The 25,386-nt window shown below is 40.5% G+C and overlaps 2 protein-coding genes across 2 annotated transcripts; one reads left to right on the top strand and one right to left on the bottom strand.

Moving 5' to 3' along the window:
- The first annotated feature begins 331 nt into the window (after positions 1-331).
- si:ch211-176g13.8 (F-BAR and double SH3 domains protein 2) lies at positions 332-18,275 on the top strand. The gene is made up of 20 exons (XM_060895204.1): positions 332-598; positions 1,950-2,047; positions 3,354-3,399; positions 7,482-7,558; positions 7,787-7,931; positions 8,040-8,173; positions 9,117-9,171; positions 9,278-9,406; positions 10,039-10,161; positions 10,874-10,969; positions 13,085-13,201; positions 13,285-13,383; positions 13,632-13,784; positions 13,869-14,000; positions 14,096-14,179; positions 14,536-14,734; positions 15,369-15,589; positions 15,768-15,987; positions 16,564-16,631; positions 16,743-18,275. The coding sequence occupies exons 1-20, from the start codon at positions 578-580 to the stop codon at positions 16,830-16,832; spliced, it is 2,307 nt and encodes a 768-aa protein (XP_060751187.1). The 5' UTR covers positions 332-577; the 3' UTR covers positions 16,833-18,275.
- Positions 18,276-19,120: 845 nt separating this feature from the next.
- Positions 19,121-21,162, bottom strand: LOC132862882 (dehydrogenase/reductase SDR family member 13-like). The gene is made up of 5 exons (XM_060895205.1): positions 20,910-21,162; positions 20,549-20,667; positions 20,333-20,456; positions 19,876-20,202; positions 19,121-19,647 (listed from the first exon to the last, which is right to left on the bottom strand). The coding sequence occupies exons 1-5, from the start codon at positions 21,034-21,036 to the stop codon at positions 19,388-19,390; spliced, it is 957 nt and encodes a 318-aa protein (XP_060751188.1). The 5' UTR covers positions 21,037-21,162; the 3' UTR covers positions 19,121-19,387.
- Positions 21,163-25,386: the final 4,224 nt, after the last annotated feature.

The following is a 25,386-nucleotide window of genomic DNA, read 5'->3' as shown; positions in this document are numbered from 1 at the left end:
TCACCGTAACTAATGACATGTACCTCACTATAACGCCATAACACTGAACAATTGTTATCACCTGTTCCTTAAGCCACCGCCGGAGGGCGACATTTCACAACATCGGCGCTCGGCTTTAGGCCGCGTTCCGAATTGCGCCCTTACTTGCTTCACGAGTGCACTTTGTAGGTTGAGTAATAACGCATCCATCGTCGTACGTAGTGGACTATATCCAACGGGGACGCGTTATTTGGGAGCCATCCTTCAGAAGTGCGTCTCGTGCGATCCTCTCCGACGTGTCGCCATGGAGTTTCTCTCTCTATCCACACCCCCCTCCCTCCCTCCACCCCCTACCTCCAAGCTCGGCCGGAAACTCCGCTCCATTTACAAACTCGGCCCTCAGGCTGAGGGTTTTTTTTCCCAGCCAGTGTGCAGCAGAATTAAAGGTTTGCGAGCATGTTATGGCCGCTTACCGTCCGTTAGTCCTTTAGGTTAAACCATTATTCCAGTTATTCCAGTACAGAGCGAGTTTTTCCCCCGTGTCTGCGGTGCAGATGTCTGCGGCTCTTCTCTCACTTTTCTCGGGACTCTTGTAAACATGCAGCCCCCGCCAAGAAAGGTAGGGTCTTTTTTTTCCTTTCATAACTAACACGGAAAGTTTATTTTCTTTCTTATTTCTTATTTTTTTTATCGTCTCACAGCTGTTTTTGTTCGTTTTCTGAGGTAACACGGTGTGTTTGAGTCGAAATGAAGTTTTTACAGAAGCGAATGTTACATGATGCTACTTGACTTTTTTTTTCCCTCACAGCCATTAACTAAAAGTCCAAACCGAGTTTATTAAATCCGTTTTCGGATTAAAAAAAAAATTAATTCCACGTCGCATTGCGTATCGGTTAGTAAATTTATAGGTTCGTAAAAAGTTTCACGATTTTTTGTTAAACTTTCAGACGCGCATTTAATAAAATATCTGTTTATATAATTTATTTTACAATGTTTTCTGTAAGATTATAGGGTTTAAACGGGACAGTTTGAGTGATTAGAGAATGTTTCGTGTCTCTTTCACAGTCAGAGATGATGCAGAGTTCGAAACTACTGTCATTCATTTGGTTTTGTTTGACATGATCTATGTAGAAAATACTTCTGATCACCAATGTTAATGTTATCAGTAATAAAACCTGTCATGATTGTTAATGTTCCTGCTGTGAGAACGTTGTAATGGTGTAATTGTGGTGTAATACAATTCAGGCAAATCCAAAAAAAACAGGGAGAACAAAAACATGATTTTTTTTTTTTTACATGATCCACATTATACACAATGATCCCCAAGATCAAGATAAGAGATCAGAAACATACATAAAAAAACAAGAGACTTGTTTTTATTTACAGCCCTGATGTGAGTTACTTTTCTGAGTCAGGTTAGTAAACAAGAAAAAGCTGAGAACAAAACCTGCGAAAATCTGACACCACGCTTGGTGATCTGAATCCGATTTCTGTCTCTCTAATCTGTGGATTAGAAAGAGAAAAAAAACCCCGTGCATTTTTGCTGATATGTTCAAGGAGGAGATGTGAAAAGTCGCCCGTTCGTCCTCCTGATCCTCCTGCTACGACAAAAGAGATATGATCTGATCTACAGTCCGATACGATTGTCACCCAATGTGTTATCTAATACACCAGGATTGTTTTACACCACAGACACTACTGCGAAATCTTCTGGAAGCAGAATCTAGACATTCTCACCACCTCTTGTGCTTGCGTGGTTATTTAAAGCCGTATTTACCGTCTCGTAATAGTGGCACGCACGATTGTTGTATTAAATGCGTTTTACTTTGACGTACCTGCCCTAGTGTCATGTCCTATAATCCATATTATTGTGCCAATGATATCAGTTAAAAACACGATCACATGTGTAGCGCACTGTCTTGAACGTTCAAGTAAATCAGGAGATGATCCAAATCTGCTGTGTCCTGCAGGTGAAAGTGAGTCAGGAGCTGAAGCATGCTCACGCAGAGCAGCTGAGCAAACTTAACGTGAAACATCAGACCGACTGTGACCTCCTGGAAGACCTGAGGTGAGGCCTGTGTGAACAGCACTGTCAGCAAGGATTCCTGCTGTCCACATCATGTACCATAAAAAAAAAAAATTAAAAGCCAGCATAGGGCAGTGCTTTGCTTCAGAGGGTAGGATTCAGCCAGGTTTGTTTCAGCCAGGTCTCTGCCTTTTGTAGTCCTGACTTTAGCCAGCTTTATTTGTAGGATGTACCAAATAAGACCTTTAACATCACTGACACCATTTAACTATTTAAATGGGTTAAACTTTAAAGATTTAAGCTTAATTTCAACACACAAGCAGATTAACTGAATCAGGCTGTCATGTTTTACAGTCTATAAATGCCTTAAAACGTCATGAAATATAGAAAAAAATGTGGTGTTGTCGAGTTCGTGTCATTGCGATTAACAGACGGTTGTTAGTAGAGTTATAACAATATTTGAGCCCTGATGCTCATCTACAACTCACAGAACAGCTACAAACACCATGATGGTGTAATAATAATAATAATGATAATAATAATAGTGGTGATGTAGTAATATTGAAACCTAAGCAACGCATGCAAATGGACATTTGCTTGGACTCGATTTAAAGAGTGTTTTGTTTACACAGCCATGTTTTCTGCTGAGGAATGACAGAAACAGTATGTGGTCATTTCCTTTAATCCTTTAGTCTACCGCTAGAGGATCTTCAGAGTATCGTATAATCAGACAAACGTCACCGATGACTCGCACCCGGCCAAGATTTATTAGTGTTGTAGTATCGCAGGCTAAAGATCAGCCACTTTGTCTATTCTTATTGTACTTATTTTTATAATAGAATTTATATATATTTGTATAGAGGCTCGTAAGTACATAATTTCCTTTCCCATTTATCCCTCACGTTTCTTTTATTTCAGAGCCCTGTTACTGTGCTTGCGCTATAGGATTTTTACACATACACGTTACACAGTGTGATTTTACATCTTTCACACTGTACATTTATTACAGACGAGAACAGTAGTGTGTTGTAAGCCACTCAGACAAGTCCAGTCAGTGTTCTGCAGGCTGAAAAACACCTTGGGCACTTTTGGGAGCACCATGTGTGTCTGTGTGTGTGTGTGTGTGTTTGCAACACCTCCAATGCAAAACCTTTCATGCCGAAGGCTGGCTTTGACACTGCATAGTCGCTGTGAGTAAGGGAAACATGCTAGACACACACAAGGCACTGCTGTGCTTGATGTAATGCCACGTATGTTGCTGAAAGTGTGTGTAGAGTTAACTAGAATATTCTAATGCTGTGTTTTTGTGTACGTGTGTGTGTGTGTGTGTGTGTGTGTGTGTGTTCAGGACGTACAGCCAGAAGAAAGCAGTTATAGAGAAAGACTACGCACAGGTAAGAGTGTTTGCATAATTGAATAATCCCTGTGAGATTCAGCAAGTTTCATTTCCCTCTGCATTTACACCACGATATCTGTTCATCAGCCATAAAGAAATATTTACTCCAGTGCAGAAAACTCTGTTGATCTTTTCAGCGGATCAAATCAAATGGTGCTTCATGTTAGCTGTTGTCTACAAATTCCAGAGTGGCGTCTGTTATGACTTGGGTCAGATGAACCAGATGTTTTTATTTTTATTCATACTTGGACAGCCCTGACGTAGCACATGTGAAGCTCACGCATTAGAAAACGTTCTGTTTTGTAATGAGGAGTAATTCATGTCATGCTGTAAGGGCATCGGGTTCAGAGATGGAAGTGTAGAGGTCACAGGAGTCATTTAAAGGCCACTGTATGGCCTGTGTGTGTGTGTGTGTGTGTGTGTGTTTTCACTTCATCCTACAGGTCATTATTTGACCTGAGAGTATAGAATTTATAATGTTTTGATTTTCGGCTTTTTGTGATGTCACTGTTTCATGTTGGTCTTAGTGACTGCTCTCAGCTATGAATGGTTACCATTGAGAAGTTTAGGGTTTGAAGTTGGATTGTCTTACTGTCCCTTCTGCCCCGTTTCCCCCTCCCACCCCCCAATCTTTCTGGCGGTGGCTTTGTCCCAGTTTGTTATCTCACAGGAATGTACATATGTGACTGAACAGTGCAGGATTCTGCTGCCGAGGCCAGACTTGTGTATCGTCCATAGCGTGACTGGAGTCGTCTGCATCTCTCTTTATTACAACACTGTGTAAATATGTTATAAACAAATGACAGGGTTAAGGGCCTTGCTCAAGGGCCCAACAGCGACAGCTTGAACCCTGATCCTCTGACCAACAACCTAGAGCCTTAACCATTTGAACCACTTTTATGTTGAGGCATCGATACACCTCATCATTTCTAAACCTAATACTTCTAGTCAAAATCCAGTCACTACAGTCATGTGATAAAGCTGAGATACTAGATTGTAGACTAGATTAGATTAGCAACAGAAAATCCGCTAATTCCTACTTAAATATCTCTTCAGGTACACGTGCACAAGCTAATTATCATTTATCATTAATAGTCATGTTTATCTTATTCATCATTTATCTTAACTGAAAATCTAAAAAACTTTTAATAAAAGCGAACATGGTCCTGTCTCGTCCGTTCGGCGAGGTCGTGTTTTTTGTGAGAACGTTAATACAATGTAAACCTTTAAACTCATTTATAACGTCATCTGGGTGCAGTTGCATCTGGGACACACGAACACGCGAAAACAACATCCGGTAAAACAGCTGGGTCATGGGAAAGCTCGGACTCGTGTTGTTTTATCCTCCCGGGACATGCTGCAGTGACGGACGGACCGTTTCCTCCCGTCTAAATCGCTGAATGTGCGTTACGTGGCGTTACCGGAATGAGGCAGAGAGTCTGAAAACATGAAAAGGAAGGAAAAGCAGGCCTTGGTTAAGGAGAATTTAGTTGGGAATGTGGGAATGTGTTTAAAGAAGCGACATTTGCAAATAACCTCGAGGATTTGTAGAACAGGATTTAAAAAAAAAACTGTGGATGAATCCATGATCTTAGCAATACGCAGATAAAAGAAACCCGTTTGGAAAAACCGAGCTCTGGTTCAGAAAGCTTGATCGTGTCTGGATGAGCTTCCTGTCAGTCATTTTATAGACACTTTATGGGCAGCCATAAATCCTGGGGGTGGAGCCTTGTGAAGACGGGCATGAATGGGGGAGTTGGAGTGAATGGGCTGAAGTAGTGGGGGGAAAAAAAGACTAATCTTACTTAATGTACCTTTAATTATAGAAGTCAGACGTTTTTTGACCTCAGGCTGAACTCAGAATTCTGCACCACGCTGTGCCGATTAGTTGTTTTGGTGTATTCACACTCACGAGTAATTAATCATTGTTTATTTACTGCGTTGTGGAACCTTGCGTTCCACCAGTTCGAGAGGCAGTACACGTGACATCGTCATCATCACACCGGTGTCTTAAAGCTGGAAGGATTTCTTGGTTTTGCATTTATGATGTGAATTACTAAAGCAAGGTTCACACTTACACACATTTACTTTTATTCTGGTTAAAAATATGACAAAAATGTCTTATGTTTCCAGGAATGGGGCTACACTCTATACCGTTTACTAGTGAGTTAAATTACCATATAGATGTGTATTTATACGCAAAACACACCGTGTGTATTATCTCTTCCAGGTTCATTTATTTCTCTGCTTTACCTTGGTCTTTGTACCGCAGTGAAATGCTTTATTGTCTCACTCCATCTGTGTGGCAACAAACAGATAGCTGTGATAAGACGTGGAACGCAGTGTAACTGTACTCTGAAATATGCTTCCCAATACCACTGGAGATTATTATCTGTTTTTTTATTTATTTGTAAGAAAATCCAATATCCTTCATATACTAACAGGATTAGATTAAATGCTGATAACTTAGCTTCGGCGTATCAAGCAAAACTAGATACGGTGTGATGGTAATTTCAGCGGTTTTATCACACACACTGTACAGTTTCATGTTAGATATGTTACAGAATCATATCAGATTTCCTGTTTCTTCCCTCTCTGATATCTAATCCAGGATTTTCTGCTGAGATCAACCTAATAGTTTTTACTGCATACGGATTACAGACATTGTGAGCGTGCCTAATAAAAGTCTGGGATGATTAATGTATAGCACGTGTCCCATGCTGAGATTTCTGATTCAGCATCCAGGTGTGATGTGCTGCTAACTCTGAAGCACACAAGAGACTCCAGTGTCTGTTGGTTTGAATGAGGCTCTTCCAGATGCACCACCTGGATGTCCTGAATGGCTCGTGAGTAGAGGAGCCTCTCTCATGCTCATCCTCTCTCCTGCTAAAGCCTATTGAGATGAGGCCGGTGGGCTGGCACGCTCTCACAAAGCCAGATTGTGGTGTCCGGCCCTGGCAGGAGCTCAGGAGCTCAATCAGGGCCTGGAAGCTGATCAGGGAACGGCATTCTCTTTATTCCACGCTATTCAGGAAAGGAATGCGTCTCCTCTCTTGTGAAGCACAACATTTCTTCACTAGGCTGTTACGGTGCTAGACCAGCTCTCTGTAAGAGATGAATTCAGGTATCGGTGATCTTGTGATGCCTTGTCAGTTTAGGCTGATTGCATTTTATACTGCACTAAAGAAAACGTTCCCTGAGGAGTGTGTTTCGAAGAAGTGGGACTGGAAACCTATTTTCAAAAGGCTTTTTATCTGTCAGCACGGGATAAGCAGACAGACCAAGTAAACAAACTGTATTCAAGGGTGCATAAAAATCAAAGAAGCCTAACAACAGGAAACACAGCACTGGTGTAGGTTATTAAGACCTCAGATCATATGTCTAAATTTTATTTAGGTTTCTTCTATGATGCTTATTATCCAGACATGCTTCCTAATACATATACATATAATTCCTCAAGATTGTCAGTGCTCGCACGTGGATCAAGATGAACTCTCTCATTCATACGATTGGTTGTGTTCACTATAATATTCCCTTCTGACATTTTGAAGCATGGCTGTGGCTGAGTGTGTTACTGGGGGCTCCCTCTTTGTCCAGTATAAAGTTATTTAGCTCAATTATATTTCCCCAGGAAGTCTCGCCAGAACAATGATAAGTTCTTTAGCAAGCCAAAACCACAGCGCTTGCTTTTTTATTTTTTATTGTGTTGGAATGTGCTCATGTGCTCCACATTTCTATATACATATACTTAATGTCCCCAACGAATGAACATTGATACGGTAAAAATGTTATTGCCTGGCTGTGCTATTTCAGTTCCCTTCAAATGTAGTCTGAGGATTGGGAGGTGGTCAGAATAGTTACACATATAGGCCTTGTCTACTTTCTGGATTTATATCAAAAGTTTTTTTTCTTCTTGATCGATCACTTAAACGCATTTTTTCGTTAACTAACCGGTATTATGAATGATGTACCGATTTTTCTATAGAAATAAGTGCGTTATATATTTTATTAGATTTACATTGTAACCTCGTTCACTGTAATTTTTATTTCGTTGCTTTAAAGTCTTCCCCCTCCTCACAGGCACTGCAGAAGTTAGCTTCTCAGTATCTAAAGAGGGAATGGCCTGGGGTCCAGTCAGAAGAGCAGAAAGACTACAGGTAAGTGAATGTGGGTTCGACTTTAGTACACACAACAAACCCAAACCAGAGGAAACACATAGTTGTGGTGTTTTCTTTCTTTTTTTTATTTTCATTGGTGTAATGTTTTATTTATTATTTATGTTTTATTTATTATTTAGTAAAAAAAAAATTTATTTATTTATTGATGTTTTATCTGATCAATGATTTATCCGATCAGTTGAAGATTTTGTGTCCGCATGTTTGCAGGAACGTTTGCACAGTATGGAGGGCGTATCTGGAGGGTGTAGTGAAAGTCACGCAGTCTCGTATCGGCGGCTGTGACAGCTACAGGAGCCAGATTTCAGAGCCGATCAAGACTTTCCGGGTGCATAAAGATCAGCAGCTAAAAAAGGTACACCGTTTTCGAAAACGCAATCAGGGAACGCTGAGAGTTTATAAGCTGTTATAATAAAACTGCTTGCTGTCATCGAAACAAATCGAAAACATTTTTGCACCTTAGTGTATCGAGCAGCTTACGCGGGTTCAGGCCGAGCTGCAGGATACAGTGAAGGACCTGACCAAGTCCAGGAAGAAGTACCAGGAGACGGAGCAGATGGCCCAGGCTGTAAGGGAGAAGGCAGATATGGAGGCAAAGTATGTTTGCTGAGCACTCTGTCATATTAGCTCACACGTTATGTTTGTCCTCTATGGAAAGATGACTGATCTTTGACCCAGATTGTCCTCTCACGTTTAATCAGTTAGCGAAGTCTCATAACTTGTTATACGTGCCGTATACCAACCAAAGGTTATCATGCTTCTCGTTATGTCAGGAAATTGTAAGTTCAAGGCTGCTCATTAAAGGGCTCAGATAATAATGTATCTCATATCATTTAACACACAGAAACGGTTCACTAGGATTTATTGTGAGTTTATAGATCAAACTGAGTATAGTGTGTTTAAACAGTGTTTATTTCATTTGTCAGGCTTAAAAGTACAAATCTGAATAGGTTTAATTACAGTCTATAGCATTTAAGCTCTGCTATGAACAAGACAATGTAAACAATGTGCTGGAATATAGTAATACAATTTAAAAAAGAGGAACATTAAACGGATGCGTTAAATGAACTAGCTGTTGTGCGTTCTGATGTGTGCTCATATTTAGACTTTTACCACCGTAGACTATACAATGTTTTGTAGTGCTGTATGGTTTCACGTTGCACTTTCGTGCTAGTAAGGCAGCGATGTCTGATATTTCCTTCTGGCATTTACACGACTAATGTTGCAGTCTGCTTGCAGTTAGTGGATTTAGAGCACGAGTGCAGAATGTGTTAAACAAGTGTCACTCTGCCGTGCACACACACATTTCCACACGGGCCAGAGAGAGAAGGACAGAGTTCAACAGTGGACTTTCATTGTTCTGTCAAAAAAAAACAAAAAACAGAGGAAGTCACACCTGAGGAGGAAGCAGTGCTACTGCATGTACATTCTGGAGTCGTGATGAAAGACAGATTAGCTATTGTTTACACAACCATTGTGTTGTCCAATTTTCCAGTCTAAATATACCTTTTCTATTCTGTCTATCTTTATGCTTCCAAAGGTCCAAACTCAGTCTGTTTCAGTCCAGATCCAGTTTAAAAAGAGCAAGCGTGAAGGTGAGTGAAGCAGTTGGTATAAACTGCCAGTTTATCCATGAATACTTCCAATCTGTGTCTGTATCTGTATTCATTCAAGAACGTACGCATCGTGTTCTTTTTCCAGTTGAAAGCCAAGAGAAATGAGTATAACTCCAAATCCACCCACGCCAGGAATGACTATCTGCTTACTCTGGCAGCAGCCAATGCCCACCAGGGCCGTTACTACGAGACAGATCTGATCAGCTGCATTAAGGTGACACTCCATATTCCACCCTGTTTTTAATCTCACTTCAGTTCAGGATCTAGAGTCAGGACAAACAGAGCAGCTCGCCAACATGAGGCATAATGATCGGTGGCATACCGGTAGAAATAAGACTCTCGTAGAAAGAAAGCACTAGAAAATATTTCCAACAGTGATTTTTTTTTTGCTTTCTTGACAAATCAGAGTAATTTAAAATCAGCTAATGGTCCCGACTTGCTAGTTAAATACATAGTAATAGAGGAAAAATACCAAAGATTTTTTTTTTTACACAAAAACATCTTGACATTTTGCCAGCCTTGGACCATCATGGAAATCCTGCTAGTGTAAAATCTCCAACAATCATCAAATTTTGTCTAAGCAGGAATCATTTCTAAGAGAATGTGCAAACCGCTTGAAGATCTCATAGTAAACGAGACGAGGTTTGAAAGTGACTTCAGCTGAGCCATATTCTCACGGAAAAAACACGTGTATGAGATGCCATGACGTTATTTATAAATATAGCAATAAACCAAAAGAACAGCAAGTCGTGTGGTGCACATGATATATATTTACAACATTTTAACAATCGTGCAACAAAACCTAAATGAATATTTCTTCAGCTGTGTTGTTTCTTTCGTCCCCAGATCCTGGACGGCAGCGTGTACGATCACATGAAAGGCTATCTGGTTTCGCTGTGTCAGGCCGAGCTGGAGGCATCCCATGTCGTTCAGGACACCTTCAACTTCCTGCTGGAGAAGTCCACTGGGGTGAGTGGAAGACGCTTGCATACATACGCACGGGTCTTGGAAAAACACACAGACGACACGGTGGCCTCGAGAGCGCTGTTGGGAATTTGATCTGGCAGGAAAAACGCAGGTGGATCAAATCCCACTGCATAAACAATGGCATTTGTAAACAGCAGCTTCAACAGAGTTTAAGTCTTAACTTTCTCTAATCTCTTTAGATATGCTTTATAAATGTTAGACACTGGAATTGGAGCTGTGGCAAAAATATATGCAAAAGCATGCACAAAGCTCAAATAAATCGTTGTCTAAAAACTCCAGGTCAAAGTTTCTTATTACTTAATCATCACCGATATACTGAAAATATGTATTTGTGCAAGCGTCCAAATTGACGTGCCATAAAAATCTCGCCGTCATCCCAAATGTCGCTTCTATTATTGATCTCGAATGTTGAACCGATGCACTACACAGTAACATGATGATCTTTAGAGTTTGTTTCCATCCGTCTCAGCATGACCTTATCCTTGGTCTAGGGTGTCTTCTGTGTGGTGTGCGTTTAGACAGAGTTAAGTTTCTAAACATACACACACACACACACACACACACACACACGCACACATGCACGCACACACACAGGTCCGCTTTCACACTGAGCTTGGTTTGCATGGTAAGAGAGGATCCACAGATGTTGCTATACTGTATGATATTCAGAATAAAACTGTTTTTGTATGTGTAGGTTATACAGGACTTTCATCAGGAGCTGTTTATCCAGGAGAACCCTGCTTTTCAGAAAGCGTCCCCCTTCAACTTTCAACCCTGTGACAATGATTCTGTAAGTTCTTCTCCTGTTCATGATATTGGTTACATAAGTGCAGGATTCTGTCACTTGTACGTAATGTCAATGTTGGCTGACGTATTTTGTGTGCTTTTAAAAAGAATGATGATCCTGCGAACACTCTGTACATATCCAGTATCTGTTGCCACTCCGCTCAGATAGCCACCTGTCCCCTGTTCTCCCACCTTTAAGCATTCTGTCTCTCTTTCTGGACCCAGTTCTCCGCTCGGGCCCCGGGACAAGCTCACACTGGATAATTTGTTCAAGCATCAAACCCCTTTTTGTTTTGTTTTTCCTTTTCTTTCCTCTCTCGAAATCACACAAGCGCCACCCTGTTCCCAGTGAAAATATTAGTGACGCGGCTCTTCCCTCACCGAGACGGAAGAGTCCAGAAAAGCGTGGCCAGGGACGAAGAAGAGCAGAGCTGCAGTGAGGCCTGTAAAAGGGAGCTTTGTGAGGGCGCACTGGGTGCAGTCAGTATGTGTAGTCTAGCTTATTCTCCTCCACCCCTCTGGCCACATAACATCTGAAAACAGGAAGTTCACACCACCTTCCCTTTGGCGCCACACTTCACCCTGTCACTCCTCCTGAATCGAAACCTGCCGCCACTGTATGCCATCGAGTCCAGAAATTATCAAACTGTGTTAAAAATGGAATACGCTTGTTTTAACAAGAATTTAAAAAATTGGGACAAATATTTGTTTATTTATTTCCAATCTTTGCTTGTTATCCTGAATCCTAAAACATGTTCCAAATATTTATATACGATCTCTGACATACATAGATTATAGGCCTTGGAAACATTTTCTGGAAAAAAAAAAAGAAAGAAAAGAGAGCTGGTACATTCTGCATCGATTCAACAGCAGTCGGTCTGTTCTGTACCACACAGGCCCAAAATACACGTGTGCATGTCAATGGTCCCTTTCTTTAGATGATTGCATCACTAAAGTTTATTTAGTTGGTCAATATTTAGACTTCTGTCCGCAGGCATGCTCCAGTCTCCTACTTTTCTGGGTTAGAGTCACAGGCTTCTATTTGTTGTGTTACTGAATATTTAGGTAATAAATTGAGGAAACATGACATGTATGAACATATTTATTTTGTCCTTGAAACTATTTAAGCGGAATTTCCTTCGTGTCGTGCTACCTTCACGCACCAAAAATAACGTTCTAGCCTTTAAATAATAGTTCAATAAATAAATAATAAAATTTGTCTATAAAATGTCTTTGTTGACTTTTGCACTTATTCCCCTTTAACAGAAATCTGCTTCACTAACAGCATAACTGTGTTTTGGTTCACTTTTTATAATGTAAGTATTTGCATATTTTCTGGGCCAGTGTGTTGTTTTTTTTTTTGCTTTCCTTCCACCTTCCAAAAACATGTCAGAAGGTGGATCGGCAATGATAAATTACCTCTAGGTGTGAATGCGTATGTGAGTGTGTGTGTCTAGAATCTCATCCAGTGCCCCAGATCCACCATAATCTGGACCAGAATAAAGTGGCTACTGAAGATTCCCTAAGCAAGAGTTTATTTATTTATCCAGTTTAGTCAAAAACCAAATCTGCTTTTTATGTCATGAGCTGTTAGTGAAAGTGTCCATACTGGGAAACGTGGTGGATAACTGGACCATTTGGAAACATCAGAAAGATGAAGGCACTGTGGTTTGAATTTTTTGTAAATACAATGATCAGAAGAAACATTTGGCCAGAACACGATAACGTACAATTTTGAGTCATTATGAGACTAATAATACTGCTGTATGCTTGGGTTTAATGATTAAGTGATTGATGTGGCCCATGTGACATGTGCTTTAAATGACCATGGGGTTTCTCTCCTATATGACTTGTATAAAAACCTGTAGACTTTGTGGACCATTAGGTAAACAAAGCTGAGTTTATTCCTTGTCTGAAACTCTGGGAATCAGAGTCGACAGTCTCTAACTGTATATAAAAAGTACACTAACAGGTACTCGTACAGCATTCTGCGATGCAGGGAGCTTTATTTCTGTTTACACAGGCATGTAATAACATGCATGTGTGTCATTTGACATATTCTTTTCAATGTGTTCCAAGTAATGAGCCAGGGCACTGTAACATTTGTCTCCTCTGATAGGTAATGCAAGTAGAGAAGGAGAGTGGCACAGCAGAGGAGCACAGCCTGAATAAAGAGGCACGGAAGTGGGCCACCCGTGTAGCTCGGGAACACAAGAACATCATCCATTGTCAACGGGTAACAGACAAATACAGTGGCAAGAAATGGGCTCAGGATGTCAAAGGAAAGTGTTGACTGTGTGAGTTTGTGTTTGTTTGCAGACCATATCGGAGTGTGAAGGGATGCCTCAGCAAGAGCAGAACTCCGGGGAACTAGAGCTGAAGACGGAGGAGGCAAAAGAGTGCATCCGAAAAGCAGAGGTAAGGATTGTGTGTGCTTAGATTAATAATGGATCACTACTGACCTACTGGTATTTCAAGTTTGTTTAATTGCTACACCACTAGGCCTTGGGCACCTCCTTCTGGTCAGTGATACAGAATGTCATCCTTTATTTTAAATACAACCTCTCAGATGTACAGTAGTGCAACTGACAGTATTAGGGATATACATGGTTGTCATTGGCACCTTGGTACAACAGAGGGAAAAGGATTATATCTTCTCTCTGCAGACAGCGAAGGTGAAGGCCGAGGCTCGTCTAGACCTGCTGAGAGATGTGGGTGTGGCTGTGGACACCTGGATAAAGAGCGCCATGAACCAAGTGATGGAGGAGTTGGAAAACGAAAGATGGGCAACAATGACTACTCAGGATGCTTCTCTTTCTGTATGCCAGAACATTTTTAATCACGCTTTAATAGTAATCAATAAAAGGGTCCAACAAAACGTCTCATTGAACGTTTGCTTCTAGAGCACAGCAGATTTTGACAGAGAGGAGGACGAGGAGATGGAGGACACGGAAACACTAGACGATAGCAGCTCCAGTCCTTCTAGCACCTTGAGGAACTACCCGCTCACCTGCAAAGTGCTTTACTCATATCAGGTCAGTTTCTGTAATTCTGCACTACTTGGATTGTCTGAATCAGTCGGTACGTTGCTCAGTATATATTCATTATTTTTTTTTCTTTCATTCAATAGGCATCACAACCAGATGAGCTAACTATTGAGGAGCAGGAAGTGCTGGAAGTCATAGATGATGGTGATATGGAAGACTGGGTTAAGGTACAGTGCACATTAGACACACTGAAATGTAAAATATGCGAATCATACGTGTGTCATTGAAGTGGTGACCTAAACTTTTTAGACAGATATCACTTCATCCAGTTAGGGCACATAAGTGATTGACAGGTTTCAGAAACGGTGTTATAGGTGGTGACCACAGACAATTGCTGTCTCTGGTTTGATCTAAAGAGAATCGTTTTATAATGAATCAAGTAACTGTTGTCAAGTTAATGCAGACCGGTCTTAAAATATGACACGCTTCTTCCGTTTGTCTTAAAATCAACACTGTACAGTTACTTGGGTTATAGGAAACTCTTCAGCTATTTCAGACACTGTGTTGTTGGGTTTATTTTTAGGCCAGGAACAGAGCAGGGCAGGTGGGCTATGTGCCTGAGAAGTACCTTCAGTTGCCCTCCTCTAACAGTCTACTGAGCATGCTGCAGTCGCTGGCAGCCCTGGACACACGCTCGTACTCCTCCAACAACTCAACCGAGCAAGAGCCAGAGTCTGCCACTGAGCATGTCCAGACCAGCCCCAACGGAGGAGACAACAGCGGTGAGCAGCTACTAAACACTACGTAGCATTCCATGCAGACACTGTCAAGGATAGCGAGGACACGTGCAGTCAGAGTTATGTAATCTGATTACAAATTAAAGACACGGAATCAGAGGTTTCCTTTGAGAAAATCTGACATTACAGTTTTTATCCGCTATATATCACGAATAACAATCTATTCATTGAGTTTTCCCTTATCATTTATCTTACACCTTAAAGGTGGCGATGTATAAGTTAATGATTCTTGTTTTCATTTTAAAACAATGAAATATGTTTGCATGCTCAGTTTGTTTTTTTTACTCTATATATGCCAGGAAGTGAAATGTTCACATAAAAGCTTGTTATCGGAAATAGCATGGATTTAATTTTGTAGATACTACAGCTGCACAAACTCAGGTTTTAGATGTTCTACATATTTGTATGTACTACTGAACACACCCAACACAAAGCAAACAGATAAAATGATGGAAAGATCAGCCTGTACATGTTGCACCACACAGGTAAAAAAAAAAAGTTATCGTTTAAAAATCCCTCCCTCTGCTGGTAGTATGTGGTAATGCAAAGTCACGATGGCGTATCTAACACAATGAAATGTGTCTGTGCCACATCGTTGTGCTTCCTCTGTCAACCACAGTGCGCTTTGCTAAGGCATTGTATGATTATGAGGCTCAGACCGAGGATGAGCTCTCCTTTCCCGAGGGCGCCATCATCCGCATTCTGAACAAAAATAACCAGGAGGACGACGGTTTTTGGGAGGGCGAGTTTAACGGCAGCGTCGGGGTCTTTCCTGCCGTGCTGGTGGAAGATCTGGCCGCACCAAATGGCGAGGACATGCACACGGGCGTTGAGACGCAGGTGTGTACACGGGCGTCTGTACTAAAGTCTATATACAAATACACAAATGTATTTATTTACTTAACTTAAATGTATAAATGCTAAATCTTTTAGATAGCGCATTATTATATTTTTATAGATTCTCCTGTTATGTAAACAGCACAGAGTAAATTACAGACTGGATATTTTCTGTGCGCAGGAGTCTCCGTGTGATCAGAGTTGTCCTCCTCGTCCCCTGTCTATGACTCAGTACCAGCCCTCGTCCTGCAGCAGCCCTCTGTCCAGTCCTCTTGCTACGCCCACTCTGCCCTCTCCACTCTCCAGCCCAGCCAGCTCCTCTGCCTCTCCTCTCGCCAGCCCACGTTCCCATAACGGCTACCACAGACCGGCTCCTGCACCTCCCAAAACACCCAGCAACAGTAAGGAACACAACTACATTAGCATTGGGTACCACAGCAGTTGTTATTATTACAAATGATATGATTTAAAAACGGGGGCACGGTGGCTTAGTGGTTAGCACGTTCGCCTCACATCTCCAGGGTTGGGGGTTCGATTCCCGCCTCCGCCTTGTGTGTGTGGAGTTTGCATGTTCTCCCCGTGCCTCGGGGGTTTCCTCCGGGTACTCCGGTTTCCTCCCCTGGTACAAAGACATGCATGGTAGGTTGATTGGCATCTCTGGAAAATTGTCCGTAGTGTGTGATTGTGTGAGTGAATGAGTGTGTGTGTGTGCACTGTGATGGGTTGGCACTCCGTCCAGGGTGTATCCTGTCTTGATGCCCAATGACGCCTGAGATAGGCACAGGCTCCCCGTGACCCGAGATAGTTCGGATAAGCGGTAGAAAATGAATGAATGAATGATGAATGAATGATTTAAAAACGTAGAGCAAATTTAAATTTCTAGATACAATCTTTCTTTCCAGTCCTAATTATAATGTTTTGTTATTGTATTTTTTATTCTGTGACTGGTGGGACACTGTGTTTATTCTCTCCCATAGATCAGGCCCACAACTCCACACCTCCACCCAGGTACCCTTCAGACAGCAGAGCAGGAACACTGAGGCCTGTAAGCACCACTTGATGAGACTGAACTCTTAAAATATATCTATAAAAAATCCAGATATTTACAATTTTTTTCTTCTTCTTCATATTATTATTATTATTATTATTATTGTAGGTACGTGCTGCACCTCCCCCTCCCCCTCCCAAGCAGCAGGCCCAGGGTCAAGTGCAGAAGAAAGAAGAAGTCGAGATCACGCTTGTGTAAAGGCGCCGCCCTGGTGGTTGCTCCTGTATTTCGCTCCACATATCCTGGATTTCCACCGCATTCTCTCAGCCCACTCTGGGTGGAGAAACTCCTCGGGTTTGGATGGTATCAAAACCCTTATGGTAGCAGCGAGGAAACGGCGGATGCATCTGGAATGCATTTTGCAAACAGCTGTGTTCAAGCAAGCCAGAGATCTCTTCATGTGATCTGCTTCCATCTTCCCTCCTATGTTTCGTCTTCTGTACTGAAGTCATCGACTGTGTACTGAGCACCCCGGGGGATCAGTGACAGCCAGCGGATCATCGGTCACTCAGTGGAAAAACCCTGTGGTTTTCTTTTCAATTTTCAGATTTACAGATGGACTTATTACAGCTGGCGTTTGACTCTTCACATTACTTCCTGTGGAACAGAACGACAGTGTGACAGGAGCTGGCCTGCCCTGCCCAGAACACCACTGGAAGTAAAATAGACTTCTAGACTTCTTCAAGGGAAAAGTGGCAATTTCATTTCAGTGCATTTCAAATTATTATGAATTTGTAAGTATGTTCGTGTGCGTATGTTTTTGTTTTGTTCTCTCTCTTTGGAAAACACTCTATTTGAATGCAGACTTAAAATAAGTATTGGGTTCATGACTAACACATTTTTGACCACCTTGAATTTAACGAGCTTTTTATTTTCTGTGTGTCAAAAAGTATTTTTATCATGAGAAATGTCCTTTACGGGATCATATCAGAACTGTCTTTTGACTTTTGAAGGCTGTGGAAGGTTTCATGTAAAGAGCTAAAGAGTTGACTTCATAGCTCTCAAAGCAAGTGTGTGACTTATTGAGACAGACTTTCCCTGGCAAGGCTCAAAAAGCACTTTAGTGTTCAGAGATATAGAGCATTTCAGTATTATCGCTTGCGGAGTCCGCTGTTGTCATTATATTATTTAGTTTACGCTGCTAGTCCTGATAGTTTAGATTCCACCGTTTTTGGTTTGATGTAATTTATTTTCATGAAATTATTAATATGTAACAGTTGTCTTCTCTAACCAGATAGTTTACAGACAGCCTGAGGCATAGAGGAATTCTAAACCTATACCTTTAACAGTCCTGTTTTGAGGTTCTACGTTTGTTTTATTAATTGCAGGTTTAGAAAAGATTATCATTATTTTGAAATGTAGTTAGCTAGAGCAACATTAAAGCTTGTATTTCTGTTTCTCCTGACATCTGTTGCATGTAAAAAAAAACATTTTTTTTTTCATGAGTTTATCGAGTTTATTTTTTTCCCGTTTTCAGTATCAGGTGTTTGAGCAAACGTTTATTGACGTTGCTTAAAAGCGGCTGAGCACCCAAACGAACTCCGTTGCCTTAGCAACAGCATCAAAAGACAAAAGTCATGTATGGATTTATCATGTAAAAATGATAAATAATAAAAGTGTAAAAGATGCTTTACAAAGTGATGCAAGTCTCCATCGTGAAAAGGATCAAGGTCAAATATCCAGGAAGGTTTGAGTGATCAGACCAATCTGACTACTCACAGGGTGTGGCCTCATAGCCCAGTGAGCATCTTGATCGACATCTATCTGTCTTTTAATAAATTTAACCCAGCACAACCAATCAAACAGAACTAAACACAGAACAGTAAGCAAGATCTAACTTAATTCAGAATGATCACATTTCACCAGGTAAACAAGAGCTTGTTGCTTTGATAGCATAAACCTAAAGCTTTGCTCTAGCCATAAGAAGAAGGACATGATGTGAACCAGAGACGTTTCTGTTTAAAATTTAACGCTTGTCAACTCTGACACAGTGATATGCCATTTTTTGCAGCCACAGACGCACATTCAAAAGGCAGACATTCAGAATGTATCCTGAAGCCGATGTTGTCAATGACGCAAACCGGAAAGGCCTGTAGGGTATGTTAAGGGTGTTAGAAAATTCAGAGATCACTGAAAAACGACTATTTTGACTATCAGAGCTAATCACAGCCTGATTATAATGTCCCCATTGAAAATGTCTGTTTTATAGCATTTAGGAGCCAGCTAATAACCTGACACTTTATAGAAATTTTCATCAGCTACACCTGACTATTATATACGGCACGTAACTGAAAAGTATACACACAGTTCACACAGCCATGGCAAAAAAAAAAAAAAGGCAATATGTATTAATTATACTAATGCATTTCATTTTAGGGGGTTTATTAAAATAGCTGATATTTTAGAACACACACTATATGTCTTTATCTGACAGCTAACACAAAGATTGAGTACTTGACTTCAGTTCTTACAAAAACACCAAATGGTTTTAAACCACACTTCAGATTTTATTACAATAATTGAAAAACAGAAAACACAGGTATAAAATGTAAACACGGCGCTCTTGACGCAGCAAAAAGTGCCCAAAAATGCGAACTATGTGTTCCGACATCCTCTAGAATGTATTTAATGCAACCATCAACTATGATCACAGTCTTAAAACTTTTTATATTTACAGAAGACGAAATACACGAAATGACTGGAAATTGGTTCAAGTCTCATAAGGCTGCGGGTTTGACAGTTTTCTGTAGAGTTTAGGAGAGACCACATAATTTCTCGCTCACATCCCACAACTTCCTGGCTACGGAATTGTCTCTGGCTTTGGGGCTCAGTTCCTGCACGGCACAGCAAGAAAAGTATCGGCCGCTGAGAGGCTCAATGCCTTCCTGTAGGATGCAGTGGAGGGTGGTCTGGGCACCAGTCGTTGGGTCCAGGAACAACAGCCAGGATATTGGTTCGATGAACACCTTCTGCCAGAGACCGACGTGACGCGAGAGCTCCGTCCTCACAACACCTGTTAAAGTTAAATGAGTCAATACTTCATGTTGTAGGTTTGTCATTTGTGTTGAAAAAAAAAAAAAACAGGGTTACAGTTCAAACACTCCTTAGACAGGTTTACAACCGAAACATGGGGGAGGAAAAAGAAAAAAAAAACAAAAAAAACAGCTGATCTCAAAGAATATGACTAATACAAAATAGTGAAGAAAATGAGGATGCTCTGTTCGACTTTCCAGGGACTTACCAGGGTGAACACTGTAACAGGTGACATTTGTGCCCTTCAGCCTCTTTGCCATCTCGTGTGTAAAGAGAACGTTACAAAGCTTGCTGTTACAGTAAGCCTGAAAGAACTGCCAGCTGTATCTCCCACTACCCAGGTCTTTGCTGGTGACCAGTGCATCAAAATCTATCTTGCCCCACTGATGCGCCATCGATGACAGGGTGATGATGCGGGCTCCGGGGCTCTCCTTAAGCCGGTCCAGCAAGAGGCATGTCAGCAGAAAGTGACCAAGATGGTTTACACCAAACTCGATACCAAAGCCATCTTCAGTACGACCGTCCGCCACGAGACCTGGGGAAGCAGTCGTGTGTCTTCGTTTACGCTCTTGTCTCAACTTAACCTGGCTCAAAGCCCAGTGTTAGTCTAGCAGTTAGAAATCGCAACCTTCAGGTTGCTCTTTATCATCTGTTTAGAATTTTACCTGCGTTGTTAATAAGCACATCCAGTTTGGATTCGGTCTTCAGGAAGTTCTCAGCGAAGGAACGCACCATTTTCAGACTGCACAGATCGAGCTGCATGTACACTACATCAGTGCTTCCTGTCACCTGTGTGTGTGAGAAGAAAAAAAAAAAAAAAGTCTCTTTTTTTGTGTGCGTCTTCTAAATGGACATCTGAATGTGAACATGAGCGTCTTTACCTTTTTAATATCGCTGATGGCAGCTTCGGCTTTCTGTCGGTTCCTGCAAGCCAGGATCACTCTTGCACCTCGACCTGCAAGGTCCATGGCTGTAGCTTTCCCAATACCTGTATTACCACCTGAGGAAGGTAGGAACAGTCAGTCAATGAGGTTGTCTAGCCATGAATATGCCTTTGTATAGGATTTAAATATAATAAAGCACAAGTGCTTATGAAGAGGTTTATGACACAAGGCCATCATGGTAGGAACACGTTTGAATATCTAAGCTAACTTAATGCCAATCTTTCATCAACATTATATCAGTCGGTGGCGTCTGAATGAAGTCTCCTCCGCAAAGCAGTCTGGATAAATCACGACTTACCGGTAATTATGACCGTTTTCCCGTTCATTTCTCTCGCACCTGTACATTTCGACTTCTTAAACAAGGTGTTGACTAGAGTCACGTACACAACTCCAATCAGCACGACGCCAATGAGTAAAGGAAACATGTCGGAGAAGATGTGGAGTTTTCCTGCCGATGAACGAGTTTGTGTCGTGATGTGAGAGAAACAGTGAGGGCTTTTGTACCTGTTCAGCGTGACGCACCTGATGGACAGGTTTGGGGTGTGTGTGTGTGTGTGTGTGTGTGTGTGTGTGTGTGTGAGAGAGAGTGAGTGAGAGAGAGAGAGAGAGAAAAGAGAGAGCGTGTGCGTGCGTGTGTGTGTGTGTGTGTGTGTGTGTGTGTGTGTGTGTGTGTGTGTGTGTGTGTGTGTGTGTGTGTGTGTGTGTGTGTGTGTGTGTGTGAGATATATAGTAACCTAACCGGTCCATTGCTACAACCTGAATAACACCAGGTGAGTTTTGGCATCTTCCTGTTTTGCATGTTTAAAGTGTTAAATCACGGCGGCGGCGACATTTTTATTTGATCTCTATAGATAAAGTAAAAGATGTTTAAAATACTTGTTTATTTATTTATTTTCTAAAAAATTTTTTTTTATATATTTAATTTTTTTTACACATTTTTTACAACAAGGAAAATGTACATTTGTAATATTCCTGAGGTTCATCATATGTTTGACTTTTATTACTATACAAATATATTGTTTACAAGGTTCACCTGTCATTAGCATGGATGCTAGTTAACCACATTGTAACTGTTAAAGAGCAAAATGGTCATTTAACATACTAAAAAAACAAATACAAATACAAATTGTTGCCTGAGTTTTAAACTTTAAAAAAAAAAATTAACATTTTGTTTACTAAATGTGGAACAACTCTGAAGTTTTCCCCTCAACATGACACTGTGTGTGTTTGTGTGTCTGAAATGTCAGAACTCAGTAGTTTTCTTTACCATTTAATCTAATACTAATGCCCTTTAACACGAAACAAATAAATACATAAAAAAATAAGGTTGAATAAATGACAAATACTAAAACACATATGTAGTTTTATTGTTACTTCTTGGCCTTTTTTCGAATATGTAGATATTATGTAGTATTAGGGTACATTAGGTCCCAACTGTGAACGAACACACATACACACACTCTCTCCCTCACACACAAACACACACACACGTAATGAAGAGAAGGTACGTCTTCTTTGGCTATATTGAAATATACATGGTAAAGTGTTTGACACAACTATGATGTTTAAAAACAAATACTAAAAAAGCTGCAGTAGAGATTAGTGCTCGTGAGTTTCCAGGTGATTCAGGTTGTACGTCATGAACTCAGTCTGTGTGTGCAATTGGCTTAGCTTCTCTATTTAGGAATCATAGGAATTTCACCTAACATCATTTGGACTGAATGTTAAGGCTGGTGACTTCATGCTTGATGAATTCATCACATGAATGACAAATGAAATCTTTGACAATGTTGCCAGGTTTTCCTGATCGCTATGCTGAACCTTTTAAAATAACATTGTCTCTGAGTGAATCTTTCTTTTTTTCTGGACATTATCTATAGAAGTTATGAAGTTACTGATCTGGTATGCAAAATAAGTCTCCATAAAAGAGAAGTATGACGTTTACTGCCTTTTAAACGCTTTTTAAACGAACATTTCAAACGTAATGTTCTTAATTTAATTTGCGTTCACACCCGTGGGTGGAGCTTTGTTTTGTTTCAAGGCGTTTTCCTTCTCACACTGTGAAAAGCTACACAAAGGACACAAAATAGATCACAAATCACCCTCTTCACAACAGAACATTTATCTTCTTGGATATGTATCTGGTAATTAATTAGAACACAATGTAAACTTTTTAAACATCAGTACATCCCTAATGTATACAGGCCAGGCAAGATCGCAGGATTTTTATTCTGACTTCTCAAAGCCTTTTGGCTATGGTGTCAATCTAGCCTTATGGTCCACACCTACGCCCTGCTCCTGGAAGAACTGCGTCCTCTCAGGTGTACGATGGCGTCCTGTAGAGAGCAGTGGAGAGAAAAGTCTGAGCTTCTGACTCTGTAGTCATAAAGAACAATGCAATGACTGGCTAATATGTTCTCTTAATCCAGAGATGGCTGTTTTTACAGGACCTTAGAAATGAGCTTTTTAGGATTATTGTTGGACATACATATTTCTTTTTGTGGAACCTATTCTGCCCAAACCTGGATGAATTCTTCAGCGGCTGACTTTCATCCCCACAAGTCTCTTGGCCAGCTTGTGTACGATCAGGACGACTCAGGGTTTGCTATTGGAGCAAGCGATTGATTGATTAATGCGATTCATAAACTTCACTCTGTGTCAACTCAAATTCAGACCATTTTTTATATACATATATATATATATATATATATATATATATATATATATATATATATATATATATATATATATATATATATATATATATATATGTGTGGGTGTATATTTTATATATATATATATATATATATATATATATATATATATATACACACACACACACACACACACACACACACACACTCACCGGCCACTTTATTATTTACACCTTACTAGTACCAGTGTGGTCTTCTGCTGCTGTAGCCCATCCGCCTCAAAGTTCGACATGTTCTGCGTTCAGAGATGCTCTTCTGCATACCTCGGTTGTAACGAGTGGTTATTTGAGTTACTGTTGCCTTTCTATCAGCTTGAGCCAGTCTGGCCATTCTTTCTCTTTTTCGGACCATTCTCTGTAAACCCTAGAGATGGTTGTGCATGAAAATCCCAGAAGATCAGCAGTTTCTGAAATACTCAGACCAGCCCGTCTGGCATCAACAACCATGTCACGTTCAAAGTCACTTAAATCACCTTTCTTCCCCATTCTGACGCTCGGTTTGAACTGCAGCAGATCGTCTTGACCATGTCTACATGCCTAAATGCATTGAGTTGCTGACATGTGATTGGCTGATTAGAAATATGCGTTAACAAGCAGTTGGACAGGTGTACCTAATAAAGTGGCCGGTGAGTGTATATAATTGTCTATTAAAAATAGATTCGCCTCAAATTTCTGTTCTGGCTGACAAACTCTGGAGAAAAACTCGATACTGGGCTTCAGTTGTGTTAGTGTTGTGCCTTGTGAGATGCTTTTCTGCTCAGCATGGTTTTAAAGAGTGGTTATTAGAGCTTTCTCTGACCTAAGTGTATGAGCTGTTATGTAAAAAATAATCGTACAGGCTGCAAAAACAAGTCTGTGTGGAAACATCTTGATCATGGATACACCGTGTGGAACTTCATGTAGTAGTAATATTAATGTCGGATGCTCTGTTTATGTAAAAGATGCAAAAACCATGCGGAACTTGTTCTAGATTAATATTTACTCAAACTAAGCATTTGTCAAACACACACTTTATTATTGTAACTAATTTCAGATCAAATGGAATGAAGTGAGTCCAAGCAGGACTCTAGCTTCACTGCTTGTTTCTTGTCTTTACAGGTCAGTATCTCTTGTGTTTCTCTTCTAGTCAGTTATAGTGCTGTGGCTTTCACGATACCAGTATTTGCACCTAAACAGCACAACAGAGTTTCAGGGTTCTTGCTCTTGGACCCATCATCTGTCCTGCTGTTAATTAGCCGATAATTGTAAATAGTTTGAATCAGTGCATTAAAGGAACAGCAAAAGCCATGCATCTTACCTGTTAAAATGACTTGCAGTGTTTTGTTGCATACTTCTCATAAAATATGCTTATAAAATACACCATATTAAACAGAATCTACTGAAACTGAAGAGGATATGTGAAATTCCTGGGGTCTTAGAAACTGGAGACTCCCTTTTATTTCTAATGCTGTCTTAGAGAAACAGATTTTTCTCATGGGAAGAAATAAAAAATTTACGGTTAGCAATCTTCTGAACACTGGACATGAAGGAGGACAGTGTGTTAAGATGGATCACTTTCTGTAGCACACATTGGTGTATTGAGCACACTCAGGTGGTGAATCCAAGCAACGCACAAAACGATGGAGCCATTTGTAATAGCTGTATTTTGTTAATTGTAAAGTTCATGCTTGTGAACTGCTCAGAAACTGAATTGATTTATTTTTAGGCCAGTACAAAATTTAATGGAGAACTGATTAGAAATATTTGAACTAAAAATTTAAAAGATTATCAAAAAGGGACAGTTTTAATATTAATAATAATCATATATAGTTTACACACAAACTGTATGTAAAGAGATAAGGGTATACTAAAGGCAACAACCAATCAGCTGCTTGTTGCTGGGTGGATTTAAACTAATGCTGCGACATCATTGGTTGGTTGTTTAGTGCCTCACTGGGAGTGTTATATAATCTGGATTATTCAGAAGAATTATATATACATTTGATGCTTTATTTATTTATTTTAGTTATTTCTACCAGTCTACTTTCTACAGCCCAGTGTAATTTACAATGGGATGCTTTTA

This window comes from Tachysurus vachellii, chromosome 20 (assembly GCF_030014155.1).
Source record: "Tachysurus vachellii isolate PV-2020 chromosome 20, HZAU_Pvac_v1, whole genome shotgun sequence".
Classification (NCBI taxonomy): domain Eukaryota; kingdom Metazoa; phylum Chordata; class Actinopteri; order Siluriformes; family Bagridae; genus Tachysurus; species Tachysurus vachellii.
This window is presented reverse-complemented; position numbering and strand designations above follow the sequence as displayed.